The sequence below is a fragment of the Panulirus ornatus genome, chromosome 4 (assembly GCF_036320965.1).
Source record: "Panulirus ornatus isolate Po-2019 chromosome 4, ASM3632096v1, whole genome shotgun sequence".
Classification (NCBI taxonomy): Eukaryota; Metazoa; Arthropoda; class Malacostraca; order Decapoda; family Palinuridae; genus Panulirus; species Panulirus ornatus.
This window is the reverse complement of record NC_092227.1, coordinates 86,967,681-86,983,685: the sequence shown is the minus strand read 5'-3', so window position 1 is coordinate 86,983,685 and position 16,005 is coordinate 86,967,681. Positions and strand designations below refer to the sequence as shown.

Below are 16,005 nucleotides of genomic sequence, written 5' to 3'. Positions count from 1 at the left end.
AAAAGTTTTTATCGAGGATGTAAGGCATGTGTACGTGTAGGAAGAGAGGAAAGTGATTGGTTCTCAGTGAATGTAGGTTTGCGGCAGGGGTGTGTGATGTCTCCATGGTTGTTTAATTTGTTTATGGATGGGGTTGTTAGGGAGGTAAATGCAAGAGTTTTGGAAAGAGGGGCAAGTTTGAAGTCTGTTGGGGATGAGAGAGCTTGGGAAGTGAGTCAGTTGTTGTTCGCTGATGATACAGCGCTGGTGGCTGACTCATGTGAGAAACTGCAGAAGCTGGTGACTGAGTTTGGTAAAGTGTGTGGAAGAAGAAAGTTAAGAGTAAATGTGAATAAGAGCAAGGTTATTAGGTACAGTAGGGTTGAGGGTCAAGTCAATTGGGAGGTGAGTTTGAATGGAGAAAAACTGGAGGAAGTGAAGTGTTTTAGATATCTGGGAGTGGATCTGGCAGCGGATGGAACCATGGAAGCGGAAGTGGATCATAGGGTGGGGGAGGGGGCGAAAATTCTGGGTGCCTTGAAGAATGTGTGGAAGTCGAGAACATTATCTCGGAAAGCAAAAATGGGTATGTTTGAAGGAATAGTAGTTCCAACAATGTTGTATGGTTGCGAGGCGTGGGCTATGGATAGAGTTGTGCGCAGGAGGATGGATGTGCTGGAAATGAGATGTTTGAGGACAATGTGTGGTGTGAGGTGGTTTGATCGAGTGAGTAACGTAAGGGTAAGAGAGATGTGTGGAAATAAAAAGAGCGTGGTTGAGAGAGCAGAAGAGGGTGTTTTGAAGTGGTTTGGGCACATGGAGAGGATGAGTGAGGAAAGATTGACCAAGAGGATATATGTGTCGGAGGTGGAGGGAGCAAGGAGAAGAGGGAGACCAAATTGGAGGTGGAAAGATGGAGTGAAAAAGATTTTGTGTGATCGGGGCCTGAACATGCAGGAGGGTGAAAGGAGGGCAAGGAATAGAGTGAATTGGAGCGATGTGGTATACCGGGGTTGACGTGCTGTCAGTGGATTGAATCAAGGCATGTGAAGTGTCTGGGGTAAACCATGGAAAGCTGTGTAGGTATGTATATTTGCGTGTGTGGACGTATGTATATACATATGTATGGGGGGAGGTTGGGCCATTTCTTTCGTCTGTTTCCTTGCGCTACCTCGCAAACGCGGGAGAGAGCGACAAAGTATAAAAAAAAAAAAAAAAAAAAAAAATATATGTATATGTCTGTGTATGTATATGTATTTATATGTTGATCTGTATATGTTGATATGTATATGTATTTGTACATGTATGTACTTGTATGAGTGTTTATGTATATATATGTGTGTGTTAGTGGATGGCCATTCTTCACTTGTTTCCTGGCGCTACCTCGCTGACACGGGAAACAACCATCAAGTGTGATAGATAAATATATACATAGGTGTATGTGTAAGTATGTATATATGTATATGAGTGGAGGGTCTTTCTTCATCTGCTTCCTGGTGCTTCCATGCTAATGTGGGAAATGGGAATCAAGTATAATATGGTAATTGTAAAATTTTTTCTGTTATTCATAATTGCTGTTTCCTGTGTCAGTGAGGTAGAACCCGGAAACAGACGAAGGATGGCCCATCCACTCATATACACACATATATACATAAACGCCCACATGCACACATATACATACATATACATATCAACTATACATACACATACGCAGACACACAGATATGTACACTTGTGCATATACTTGCTTGTCTTCATCCATTCCTGTCGCTACCCCTGCCCCACAGGAAAACAGCATCGCTATCCCCTACTTCAGGAGGGTAGTGCCTGGAAAACAGACACAGACACAAAAGGCCAAATTCTTTCACACCCAGTCTCTGTCATGTGTAAGGCACCGAAACCACAGCTCCCTATCCCCATCCAGGCCCCACAGACCTTTTCATGGTTTATCCCAGATGCTTCGCATGCCCTGGTTCAGAACATTGACAGCACTTCGACCCTGGTGTAATGCATCATTCCAATTCACTCTATTCCTTGCATATCACTAACCCTCCTGTATGTTCAGGCCCCCAATCGCTCAAGATCCTTTTCACTCCATCTTTCCACCTCCAATTTTATCTCCTGCTTTGTTGGTACTGATATTTCTTCAAAGATACCCATTTTTGCTCTCCGAGATAATGTTTTCTCCTTCCACACCTTCGTCGCCCCCAAAACCTTCACCCCCTCCCCACCCTGTGACTCACTTCTGCTTCCATCGTTCCATTCGCTGCTAAGTCCACTCCCAGGTTTCTAAAACACTTCACTTCCTCCTTTCAAACTTACATACCAGTAAACTTGTCCCTCAACCCTACTGAACCTAATGATTAACCTTGCTCTTATTCACATTTGCTCACAACTTTCTCCTTTCACACGCTTCCAAACTCAGTGACCAATCTCTGCAATTCCTCACACGAATCAGCTACTAGGGTTGTATCATCGGCGAACAGCAACTGACTCGCTTCCCAGGCCCTCTCATCCACAACAGACTGCATACTTGCCCCTCTCTCCACAACAGACTGCATACTCGCTTCTCTCTCCAAAACTCTTGTATTTACCTACCTAATCACTCTATTCATAGACAAATTAAAGAACCATGGGGACATCACACACCCCTGCCGCAAACTGACATTCTCTGGGAACCAGTCACTCTCCTCTCTTCCTACTCTTATACTTGCCTTACATCCTTGGTAAAAACTTTTCACTGCTTCTAGCAACTTACCTCCCACTTAAAACCTTCCACAAAGCATCTCTGTCAACCCTATCATATGCCTTCTCCAAATCCATAAATGTTACATATAAGTCCATCTGTTTTTCTAATTATTTCTCGCATACATTCTTCAAAGCAAACACCTGATCCACACATCCTCTACCACTTCTGAAACCACACTGCTTTTCCCCAATCTGATGCTCTTTACATGCTTTCACTCTATCAGTAAATACCCTCCCATATGATTTTCTAGGAGTACTCAGTAAACTTGTGCCTCGGTAGTTTGAACATTCACCTTTATCCCGCTTGCCTTTGTACAATGGCACTATTCATGCATTCCGCCAATCCTCAGCCACTTCACCATGATCCATACATACTTTGAATACCCTTACCAACCAATCAACAACAGTCACCCCTTTTTTTATTAGATTCCACTGCAATACTGTCCAAACCCGCTGCCTTGCCGGATTTCATCTTCTGCAAAGTTTGCACTACCTCTTCTCTCTTCACCAAACCATTGTCCCTGACCCTTTTACTTCACACACCACCCCAACCAAAACACCCAACATCTGCCACTCTATCATGAAACACATTCGACAAATCTTCAAAATTCTCGCTTCATCTCCTCCTCACTTCATCACTACCTGTTATCACCTCCTGACTTGCCTCCTTCACTGATGTTTCCATTTGCTCTTTTGTCTTACGCACGTTATTTGCCTCCTTCCAGAACATCTTTTCATTGTACCTAAGATTTAATGATACTCTCTCACCCATTATAAATGGAAATACATATAATTGGTGACTGAGTTTGAAAAAGTGTGTGAAACGAGAAGGTCATTAAGAGGAAGATAACTAGGTTCAGAAGGGTTGAGCAACAAGTTAGTTGGGATGTAAGTTTGAATAAAGAAATTGGAGGAAATGAAGTGCTTTAGATATCTGGGTCTGGACTTGGCAGCGATTGGAACTATGGAAGCGGAAGTGAGTCATAGGGTGGGGGAGGGGGTGAAGGTTCTGGTAGAGATGAAGAATGCATGAGAGAGAACATTATCTCAGAAAGCAAAAATTGGTGTTTGAAAGAATAGTAGTTCTAACAATAGTGTCTGGTCGCGAGGCATGGGCTATAGATAGGGTCATATGGAGGAGGTTGGATGTGTAGGAAATGAAATGTTTTAGGTCAATATGAATAAATGATATAAATATAGTTATTCATTTTATTATACTTTGTCGTTGTCTCCCGCATTAGCAAGGTAGCACAAGGAAACATACGAAAGAATGGCCCAACCCACCCCCATACATATGTATATACATACACATCCACACACGCACACATATACACATCTATATATCTCAACATATACATATATATGTACACACTCAGACATATACATATATACTCATGTACATAATTCATACTGTCTGCCCTTATTCATTCCCGTCGCCACCCCACCACACATGAAGTGACAGCCCCCTCCCCTGCATGTGCGCGAGGTAGTGCTAGGAAAAGACAATAAAGGCCACATTCGTTCACGCTCAGTCTCTATCTGTCATGTATAATGCACCGAAACCACATTTCCCTTTCCACATCCAGGCCACACAAAACTTTCCATGGTTTATCCCAGACACATTCCCTGGTTCAGTCTGTTGACAGCACGTCAACCCTTGTATACCACATCGTTCCAATTCACTCTATTCCTTGCATGCCTTTCACCCTCCTGCCTGTTCAGGCCCCGATCACTCAAAATCTTTTTCACTCCATCTTTCCACCTCCAATTTGATCTCCCACTTCTCGTTCCCTCCACCTCTGACACATATATCCTCTTGGTCAATCTTTCCTCCCTCATTCAATCCATGTGACCAAACCATTTCAATGCACCCTCTTTTGCTCTCTCAACCACACACTTTTTATTTTCACACATCTCTCTTACCCTTTCATTATTTGCTCGAGCAAACCACCTTACACTACATATTGTTCTCAAACATCTCATTTCCAACACATCCACCCTCCTCCACACAACCCTATCTATAGCCCATGCCTCACAACCATATAACATTGTTGGAACCACTATTCCTTCAAACATACCCATTTTTGCTCTCCAAGATAATGTTCTTGGCTTCCACACATTCTTCAACGCTCCCAGAACCTTCGCCACCTCCCCCACCCTTTACTCTATCTGAGTTTGGTAACTTGCCTCTGTTGTTGCTCATTTATTTATAACACCATTTGTTTGCATAATATTACGAATTACACGTCATTACTGATAATATACTTTAGTAATACACATTCAGGTTTTAGGTCTATATTTCAACATGATTTATTCAAGCATAAGTGATTTATATAACAAAATGTACCATATACCAGTGATATGGATTTAAAGTACATCATCAAGATTAGGCATACCAGCCGTTTCGAGGTGACTAGCCATGATTGACCCATTTTCACATGCTCTATTGCCAGAGGTTTGAAAAGATTTTAGTGAAAGTGTACATCTCAAGTAAAGCTTATGATTTTGCATGGTCAGAGATTCATAGGATCTGAGTTCAGACATATTTAGGGTATTTAGTTTGATAATCAGTGAAATGTTAGGCAAGACTGTTAAGATATATTAGACTGCATCAGGAACAATTTGCTTGTTACAATGCTCTTAAGATTTTCTTGTGTTTTTGTTACTTTTGTTGCATGAAAACAATATTGCTGGATTAGGATTGTACATAAATCATAATATATATGTATTTTGAACAGTATTTACCCATTTGCAGATTGTCAAGTGAAGAAGTAAGATATTCCTTCACCAAAAACCAAGTTGTAATGGCATTACATACAGATGGCATGTGGCATAGAGCCAAAATTATGGCAATGCCAGGACGTACACACACCGTACAGTTTCTGGACTCAGGTGAATTGAGAAGCAATCTAAAGTCAAGTGCAATATTGCCAATGAAGAAAGGATTTGCAGAGAATATTCCAGCATTGGCTGTTCGTGTAGTGATATCTGACTTATGGCCTAGGTAAGCTTACAGGTTATATTTATAGGTGTAGGATAGAAGAGTACCTCTGAACTTCAGAATAAGCAAATGCTCTGTAATGAGATGAATATTGTAAGGATAACAGAACAACATATAAGAGAAACATTATATGGGGGCAGATGGGGAAATGATAACAATTAAGAAGAGGTGAATGATAGATGCAGAGATTATTTTGAATGACTGCCTGTGTATTGCATTAGAGGATATGGTGGCAGATTTGGTTTGTTTGGGACCAGATGACATGAATAGAGAGACTCTTGTCAAATATATAGGTTAAAATAGATGAGTTAGTAAAACTTTTGAACAAGATGAAAGAAATGGGGCAAAATTGTTGAAGTGGATTGGATTATAATGGAGTTTGCCAAGAAAGGAAGTGACATTATTGTTGACTGATTAGTTAGGTTCAGTTTCTGGCTTGAGTTCAGGTACCTAAGAACTGGCATAATGCATGTATAATTCCTTTATACAATATAAAGGCAAAGGCAAGAGGGACAAAAGTGGATGCGCAAATTACATAGAGCTATATGTCCATTCCCTATATGTGGTAAGTTAAAAGGGAAAGATGAATAACCCTTTAATTCTAACCATGTTTTCCTTTTCTTTTTTTTTTTTTTTTTTTTTTTTTTTTTTTTTTTTTTTGCCGCTGTCTCCCGCATTTGCGAGGTAGCGCAAGGAAACAGACGAAAGAAATGGCCCAACCCACCCCCATACACATGTATATACATACGTCCACACACGCAAATATACATACCTACACAGCTTTCCATGGTTTACCCCAGACGCTTCACATGCCTTGATTCAATCCACTGACAGCACGTCAACCCCGGTATACCACATCGTTTTCCTTTTCATTCCTTGTAATTTACAATTTTTCATACATTAGTCTCTAAAAGTGCAGTTTCCATATAAAAAATTGAACTTAATATTTTGAAATATTTTGTTAGGTTTTCTGTGTTTCATCCAAAGAAAACATTAAGGTTTCCATATCTGGCTTTTGAATTCCTTGGAAATCTAATCAAATAGTGAAAGATTTGTTATTATAAGATGATGTGGAAGAATTATTGTCTTGAAAGTGCTGTGTATTTTATGCTGCTTACTGCATCAGTTCTCCATTAGCATTCAAAGAGTAAGGAGACATTGTTTTGCATTCTAGTTTTTGTACTTTTCTGCTCACTCAAACCATTCGCCACCATGCCTAACCATTTAGCAAGTAATCCAGTTACAGTGAGCACGTTCAAAATTTAAAGACCTCTTTAAATGGATTTTTGTGTTTAATGAATATCCTGGCACATGATACACATTTTTTTCTCTAGAATATGTAATTAGCTATTTGTATTGTAAGGCGAGGGAATTTTACATTGACGGAGCTCCATCTCTTGAACACTATTATGTGTTCCAAATTTCACCCTAAGTCTAATACAATGAACTGCAGGATCTCACAACCTCTGTGTTAAATAAACCAGTACCTTGTAAATGATAATGATAATAATAATAAGGTAGGAGAGAGAGAATTCTTTTGCATATTCCCTGCATTTAGTAGAAGGTGACTAAAGGGGGCTGGAATGAGGGGGCTGGAAACCCTCTCTTTCCTGTATTTCAATTTCTAGAAGAGGAAATAGAAGAAAGAGCCAGGAGGAGAGTACTCATCTTCCTTGAAGGCTTAGACTGTGGTGTCTGAATGTTTGTGGGTGTAACCAAGGTAAGAGAGGAGAGAGATTATATTTGAGGAAAGAAACCTGAATGATCTGGCTCTAATTGGAATGAAGCTCAAATAGTAAAGGGGAGGAATTTCTTGGAAATGTCTTGGAAGTAAAGTTAAAGGTTTGTGAGAGGACAAGATCTATGGAATGAGTAGCATTACTCCTGAAGCAGGAGTTGTGGGAGTGTGTGATAGAGTGTAAGGAAGTAAATTCTAGATTGAATGTGGTTAAAACTGAAAGTGGATGGTGAGAGATGGTTGATTATTGATGCTAATGCACCTGGCCATGAGAAGAAAGATGATAAGCAAGTGATGTAGGAGCAGTTTAGTGAGTGTGTCAGCAGTTTTGGTGCATGAGACTGGGTATTAGTGATAGATGATTTAAATGTGAAGATAAGTACTGTTTTTGTTGAGGATAGAATTGGTGCGCATCATGTTTTCAGTGTTGTGAATGGAAATGGTGAAGAGCTTGTGGGTTTGTGTGCTGAAAAAAGATTGGTGGTTGTGAATACCTGGTTTAAAGAGAGATACGCAGTGTACATAAGTGAGGAGGAGAGATGATCGGTGGGCATTGTTAGATTACATGGTAATTGATAGGTGTGTAAAGGAGAGACTTTTGTATGTAAATGTGCTGAGAGGGCAGCTGGTGGGATGTCTGATTACCATCTTATGGAGGCAAGGTTGAAGATTTGTAGAAGTTTTCGAAAAAGAGGGAACGCCAGGAGAGATTGAGTGTAAAATGGCAAAAGGTGAGAGCTAATGAAGTGTTGGGAAGGTGTGAGGAATGGAAGATATATTATGGAAGCAGTAATGTCATATGCAAAAGATGCATGTGGCATGCTAGAGGTTGGAGGTAGGCAGATTAGAAAGGGAGTGAGTGATGGTATGAAGATGTGAAAGAGAAAAGAGATGTTTGTGTGGTACTTACAGGGAAAGAGTGCAAATTATTGACTGATTTATAAGAGAAAGCAGCTGGAGGTCAAGAGGAAGTTGCAAGGGTTGAAAAACAGGGCAAATGAGAGTTGGGTTGAAAGAGTATCTTTAAACTTTAGGGAGAATAAAATGATTTTTTGAAAGGAGTTGAATAATATGCGAAAGACGAGAACAAATGGGAACATCAGCAAAGGGGGCAAAAAGGAAGTGATACGGGTAGTAATGGAGTGAGGAGGAAATAAAATGAGTATTTTGAAGGTTTGTTGATTGTGTTTGATGATAGAGTGGCAGATGTAGGGTGTTTTGGTCAGGGTGGTATGCATAGTGAGAGTCTTTGAGAATGGTTTGTTGAAGAGAGAGGAGGTGGTGAAATCCTTGCGTAAAATGAAATGTAGGAAGGTAGCAGCAGTTGACGTTATTGCTATTGAATTTATTAAGAAAGGTTGTGACTGCATTGTTGATGGGTTGGTAAGGATATTCAGTGTATGTATGGATCATGGTGAGATGTTGTGAGGATTATTGAAATACATGTAGTGCCACATTCTAAAGGCACAGGGGATAAAGGTGAGTGTTCAAACTACAGAGGTAGAAGTTTGAGTATACCTGATGTGTTATATGAGAGGGTGTTGATTGAGAGTGAAGGCATGTACAGAGCATCAGATTGGGGAGAAGCAGTGTGGTTTCAGTAGTGGAAGAGGATGTGTGGATCAGGTGTTGTCTTTAAAGAATATGTGAGAAATTCTTAGAAAAACAGTTGAATTTGTATGTAGCTTCTCTATAAAGGATCTGAAGGAGGAATATGATAGAATTGATGGAGATGTTTTGTGGAAGGTCTTGAGAAGATTTTGTCAAGGTTGTATTACATATTTGTGTACAAGTAGGAAGAGAGGAGAGTGATCATTCCCAGTGAAGATTGGCTTGTGGCAGGGGTATGTGATCAAGTGCATATTGATGTACATATACATGTACATATTTATGTACATATACATATTCATGTACTTATGCATTCTTGCTTGCCTTCATCCATTCCTGACGCTACCCTGCCCCACACGAAACAGCATTGCTTCCCCCTGCTTCATTGGGGTAGCACTGGGAAAACAGACAAAAAGGCCACATTTGTTCAAACTCAAGTCTCTAGCTGTCATGTGTAATGCACCAAAACCACAGCCCCCTATCCACATCCAGGCCCCACAGACCTTTCCATGGTTTACCCCAGACATTTCACGTGTCCTGGTTTAGTCCATTGATTGCACATCGACCCCGGTATACCACATTGTTCCAAATCACTCTATTCCTTGCACACTTGTCTCCCTCCTGTATGTTCAGGCCCTGATTGCTCAAAATCTTTTTCACTCCATCCTTCCGTCTCCAATTTGGTCTCCCACTTCTCCTTGTTCCCTCCACCTCTGACATATATATCCCCTTTGTCAATCTATCCTCACTCATTCTCTCTACATGTCCAAACCATTTCAACACAACCTCTTCTGCTCTGTCAACCACACACTTTTTATTTCCACACATCTCTCTTACCCTTTCATTACTTACTCGATCAAACTACCTCACACCACATATTGTCCTCAAACATTTAACTTCCATCACATCCACCCTCCTCCATACAACCCTGTCTATAACCCAAGCTTCGCAACCATATGATATTGTTGGAACTATTATTCCTTCAAAGATACCCATTTTTACTCTTCGAGATAATGCTCTCTCCTTCCACATTATTCATCACTCCCAGAACCTTCACCCCCTACCCCACCCTGTGACTCACTTCTCTGCTAAGGTCACTCCCAGATATCTAAAACACTTCTTTTCCTCCAATTTTCTCCATTCAAACTTACATCCCAGTTTACTTGTCCCTCAACCCTACTGAACCTAATAATTGCCTTGCTCTTATTCACATTTACTCTCAACTTTCTCCTTTCATGCACTTTTCCAAACTCAGTCACTAACTTCAGCAGTTTCTCACTCGAATCAGCCACCAGAGCTGTATCATTGGTGAACAACTGACTCGCTTCCCAAGCTCTCTCATCCACAACAGACTGCATACTCGCCCCTCTCTCCAAAACTCTTGCATTCACCTCCCTAACCACCCCATCCATGAACAAATTTAACTACCAAGGGAACATCACACAACCCTGCCGCCGACCAGCATAGACTGGGAACCAATCACTCTCCTCTCTTCCTTCTTGTACACATGCCTTACATCCTTGGAAAAACTTTTCACTGCTTCTAGCAGCTTACCTCCGACACCATATACTCTTAAGACCTACCACAAAGCATCTCTTATCAACCCTATCATATGCCTTCTCCAGAACCATAAATGCTATATACAAATCCATCTGTTTTTCCAAATAGTTCTCACTTAAATTCTTCAAAGCTGACACCTGATCCACACATTCTCTACCACTTCTTAAACCACACTGCTCTTCCCCAATCTGATGCTCTGTACCTGCCTTCACCCTCTCAGTCAGTATCGTCCCAATCAGTTAGTTTCCCATGAATACTCAACATACTTATACCCCTGTAGTTTGAACACTCACCTTTATCCCCTTTGCCTTTGTATAATGACACTATGCATGCATTCTGCCAGTCCTCAGACACTTCACCATTATCCATACATACACTGAATATCCTTACCAACCAATCAACAACAGTCACCCCCTTTCTTCATAAAGTCTACAGCAGTACCATTCAAACCCACTACACTGCCGGATTTCATCTTCCACAAAACTTTCACTACATCATCTTTCTTAGCCAAACTATTTCCTCTGACCATCTCACTTCACACACCACCCCTACCAAAAGACCTTACATCTGCCACTCTATCATCAAACACATTTTTATTATCATCATACAAATTGCCGTTTCTCGTGTCAGCTAGGTAGTGCCAGAAAACAGACGGAGAATGGCCCATCCACTTATATAGACATATTTATATTTATTTTTTTCCCTGCAAAAATCGTCCAAATGCCTCTCTCTTCTCTTTCACTAATACTCTTACTTCTTCATCCCACCACTCACTACCCTTTCTAATCAACCCATCTCCCACTCTTCTCATGCCACAAGCATCTTTTGCGCAATCCATCACTGATTCCCTAAATACATCCCATTCCTCCCCCACTCCCCTTACTTCCATTGTTCTCACCTTTTTCCATTCTGTACTCAGTCTCTCCTGGTACTTCCTCACACAAGTCTCCTTCCCAAGCTCACTTACTCTCACCACCCTCTTCACCCCAACATTCACTCTTCTTTTCTGAAAACCCATACAAATCTTCACCTTAGCCTCCACAAGATAATGATCAGACATCCCTCCAGTTGCACCTCTCAGCACATTAACATCCAAAAGTCTCTCTTTCGCGCCCCTGTCAATTAACACGTAATCCAATAACGCTCTCTGGCCATCTCTCCTACTTACATAAGTATACTTATGTATATCTCGCTTTTTAAACCAGGTATTCCCAATCATCAGTCCTTTTTCAGCACATAAATCTACAAGCTCTTCACCATTTCCATTTACAACACTGAACACCCCATGTATACCAATTATTCCCACAACTGCCACATTACTCACCTTTGCATTCAAATCACCCATCACTATAACCTGGTCTCGTGCATCAAAACCACTAACACACTCATTCAGCTGCTCCCAAAACACTTGCCTCTCATGATCTTTCTTCTCATGCCCAGGTGCATATGCACCAATAATCGCCCATCTCTCTCCATCAACTTTCAGTTTTACCCATATTAATCGAGAATTTACTTTCTCACATTCTATCACATACTCCCACAACTCCTGTTTCAGGAGTATTGCTACTCCTTCCCTTGCTCTTGTCTTCTCACTAACCCCTGACTTTACTCCCAAGAAAGAGACAGGAGGTCAAGAGAAAGGTGCAAGAGGTGAAAAAAAGGGCAAATGAGAGTTGGGGTGAGAGAGTATAATTAAATTTTAGGGAGAATAAAAAGATGTTCTGGAAGGAGGTAAATAAAGTGCGTAAGACAAGGGAGCAAATGGGAACTTCAGTGAAGGGCGCAAATGGGGAGGTGATAACAAGTAGTGGTGATGTGAGAAGGAGATGGAGTGAGTATTTTGAAGGTTTGCTGAATGTGTATGGTGATGGAGTGGCAGATGTGGGGTGTTTTGGTCGAGGTGGTGTGCAAAGTGAGAGGGTTGGGGAAAATGATTTGGTAAACAGAGAAAAGGTAGTAAAAGCTTTGCGGAAGATGAAAGCCGGCAAGGCAGCAGGTTTGGATGGTATTGCAGTGGAATTTATTAAAAAAGGGGGTGACTGTATTGTTGACTGGTTGGTAAGGTTATTTAATGTATGTATGACTCATGGTGAGGTGCCTGAGGATTGGCGGAATGCGTGCATAGTGCCATTGTACAAAGGCAAAGGGGATAAGAGTGAGTGCTCAAATTACAGAGGTATAAGTTTGTTGAGTATTCCTGGTAAATTATATGGGAGGGTATTGATTAAGAGGGTGAAGGCATGTACAGAGCATCAGATTGGGGAAGAGCAGTGTGGTTTCAGAAGTGGTAGAGGATGTGTGGATCAGGTGTTTGCTTTGAAGAATGTATGTGAGAAATACTTAAAAAACCAAATGGATTTGTATGTAGCATTTATGGATCTGGAGAAGGCATATGATAGAGTTGATAGAGATGCTCTGTGGAAGGTATTAAGAATATATGGTGTGGGAGGAAAGTTGTTAGAAGCAGTGAAAAGTTTTTATCGAGGATGTAAGGCATGTGTACGTGTAGGAAGAGAGGAAAGTGATTGGTTCTCAGTGAATGTAGGTTTGCGGCAGGGGTGTGCGATGTCTCCATGGTTGTTTAATTTGTTTATGGATGGGGTTGTTAGGGAGGTGAATGCAAGAGTTTTGGAAAGAGGGGCAAGTATGAAGTCTGTTGGGGATGAGAGAGCTTGGGAAGTGAGTCAGTTGTTGTTCGCTGATGATACAGCACTGGTGGCTGATTCATGTGAGAAACTGCAGAAGCTGGTGACTGAGTTTGGTAAAGTGTGTGAAAGAAGAAAGTTAAGAGTAAATGTGAATAAGAGCAAGGTTATTAGGTACAGTAGGGTTGAGGGTCAAGTCCATTGGGAGGTGAGTTTGAATGGAGAAAAACTGGAGGAAGTAAAGTGTTTTAGATATCTGGGAGTGGATCTGGCAGCGGATGGAACCATGGAAGCGGAAGTGAATCATAGGGTGGAGGAGGGGGCGAAAATCCTGGGAGCCTTGAAGAATGTATGGAAGTCGAGAACATTATCTCGGAAAGCAAAAATGGGTATGTTTGAAGGAATAGTGGTTCCAACAGTGTTGTATGGTTGCGAGGCGTGGGCTATGGATAGAGTTGTGTGCAGGAGGATGGATGTGCTGGAAATGAGATGTTTGAGGACAGTGTGTGGTGTGAGGTGGTTTGATCGAGTAAGTAACGTAAGGGTAAGAGAGATGTGTGGAAATAAAAAGAGCGTGGTTGAGAGAGCAGAAGAGGGTGTTTTGAAATGGTTTGGGCACATGGAGAGAATGAGTGAGGAAAGATTGACCAAGAGGATATATGTGTCGGAGGTGGAGGGAACGAGGAGAAGAGAGAGACCAAATTGGAGGTGGAAAGATGGAGTGAAAAAGATTTTGTGTGATCGGGGCCTGAACATGCAGGAGGGTGAAAGGAGGGCAAAGAATAGAGTGAATTGGAGCGATGTGGTATACCGGGGTTGATGTGCTGTCAGTGGATTGAATCAAGGCATGTGTATGGGGGTGGGTTGGGCCATTTCTTTCGTCTGTTTCCTTGCGCTACCTTGCAAACGCGGGAGACAGCGAAAAAAAAAAAATTTATTTATTTATTTTGCTTTGTTGCTGTCTCCCGCGTTTGCAAGGTAGTGCAAGGGACCAGACGAAAGAAATGGCCCAACCCACCCCCATACACATGTATATACATACGTCCACACACGCAAATATACATACCTACACAGCTTTCCATGGCTTACCCGAGACGCTTCACATGCCCTGATTCAATCCACTGACAGCATGTCAACCCCTGTATACCACATCGCTCCAATTCACTCTATTCCTTGCCCTCCTTTCACCCTCTTGCATGTTCAGGCCCCGATCACACAAAATCTTTTTCACTCCATCTTTCCACCTCCAATTTGGTCTCTCTCTTCTCCTCGTTCCCTCCACCTCCGACACATATATCCTCTTGGTCAATCTTTCCTCACTCATTCTCTCCATGTGCCCAAACCATTTCAAAACACCCTCTTCTGCTCTCTCAACCACGCTCTTTTTATTTCCACACATCTCTCTTACCCTTACGTTACTTACTCGATCAAACCACCTCACACCACACATTGTCCTCAAACATCTCATTTCCAGCACATCCATCCTCCTGCACACAACTCTATCCATAGTCCACGCCTCGCAACCATACAACATTGTTGGAACCACTATTCCTTCAAACATACCCATTTTTGCTTTCCGAGATAATGTTCTCGACTTCCACACATTCTTCAAGGCTCCCAGAATTTTCGCCCCCTCCCCCACCCTATGATCCACTTCCGCTTCCATGGTTCCATCCGCTGCCAGATCCACTCCCAGATATCTAAAACACTTCACTTCCTCCAGTTTTTCTCCATTCAAACTCACCTCCCAGTTGAATTGACCCTCAACCCTACTGTACCTAATAACCTTGCTCTTATTCACATTTACTCTTAACTTTCTTCTTTCACACACTTTACCAAACTCAGTCACCAGCTTCTGCAGTTTCTCACATGAATCAGCCACCAGCACTGTATCATCAGCGAACAACAACTGACTTACTTCCCAAGCTCTCTCATCCACAACAGACTTCATACTTGCCCTCTCTTTCCAAAACTCTTGCATTCACCTCCCTAACAACCCCATCCATAAACAAATTAAACAACCATGGAGACATCACACACCCCTGCCGCAAACCTACATTCACTGAGAACCAATCACTTTCCTCTCTTCCTACACATACACATGCCTTACATCCTCGATAAAAACTTTTCACTGCTTCTAACAACTTGGTCCCCACACCATATATTCTTAATACCTTCCACAGAGCATCTCTATCAACTCTATCATATGCCTTCTCCAGATCCATAAATGCTACATACAAATCCATTTGCTTTTCTAAGTATTTCTCACATACATTCTTCAAAGCAAACACCTGATCCACACATCCTCTACCACTTCTGAAACCACACTGCTCTTCCCCAATCTGATGCTCTGTACATGCCTTCACCCTCTCAATAATCAATACCCTCCCATATAATTTACATATAAAAAAATAATAATAAATACATAAATGCCCGTACATGCACCTATACATTTATTTTATTTATTTATTTATTATACTTTGTCGCTGTCTCCTGTGTTAGTGAGGTAGCACAAGGAAACAGAGGAAAGAATGGCCCAACCCGTCCACATACACATGTATATACATACACGTCCACACACACACATATGCATACCTATACATTTCAACATATACATATACATTCATGGTGAGGTGCCTGAGGATTGGCGGAATGCTTGCATAGTACCATTGTACAAAGGCAAAGGGGATAAGAGTGAGTGCTCAAATTACAGAGGAATAAGTTTG

General features: G+C 41.5%; 1 protein-coding gene across 3 annotated transcripts in view; it reads left to right on the top strand.

Moving 5' to 3' along the window:
- The window catches only part of LOC139746135 (uncharacterized), a 216,196-nt gene that overhangs the window by 104,979 nt on the left and 95,212 nt on the right, over positions 1–16,005 (top strand). For all 3 annotated transcript variants that reach the window (XM_071657011.1, XM_071657004.1, XM_071656995.1), the window contains one exon: positions 5,483–5,731. In XM_071657011.1, coding sequence (XP_071513112.1) covers positions 5,483–5,731 — 249 coding nt within the window. The remainder of the gene's footprint in view (positions 1–5,482; positions 5,732–16,005) is intronic.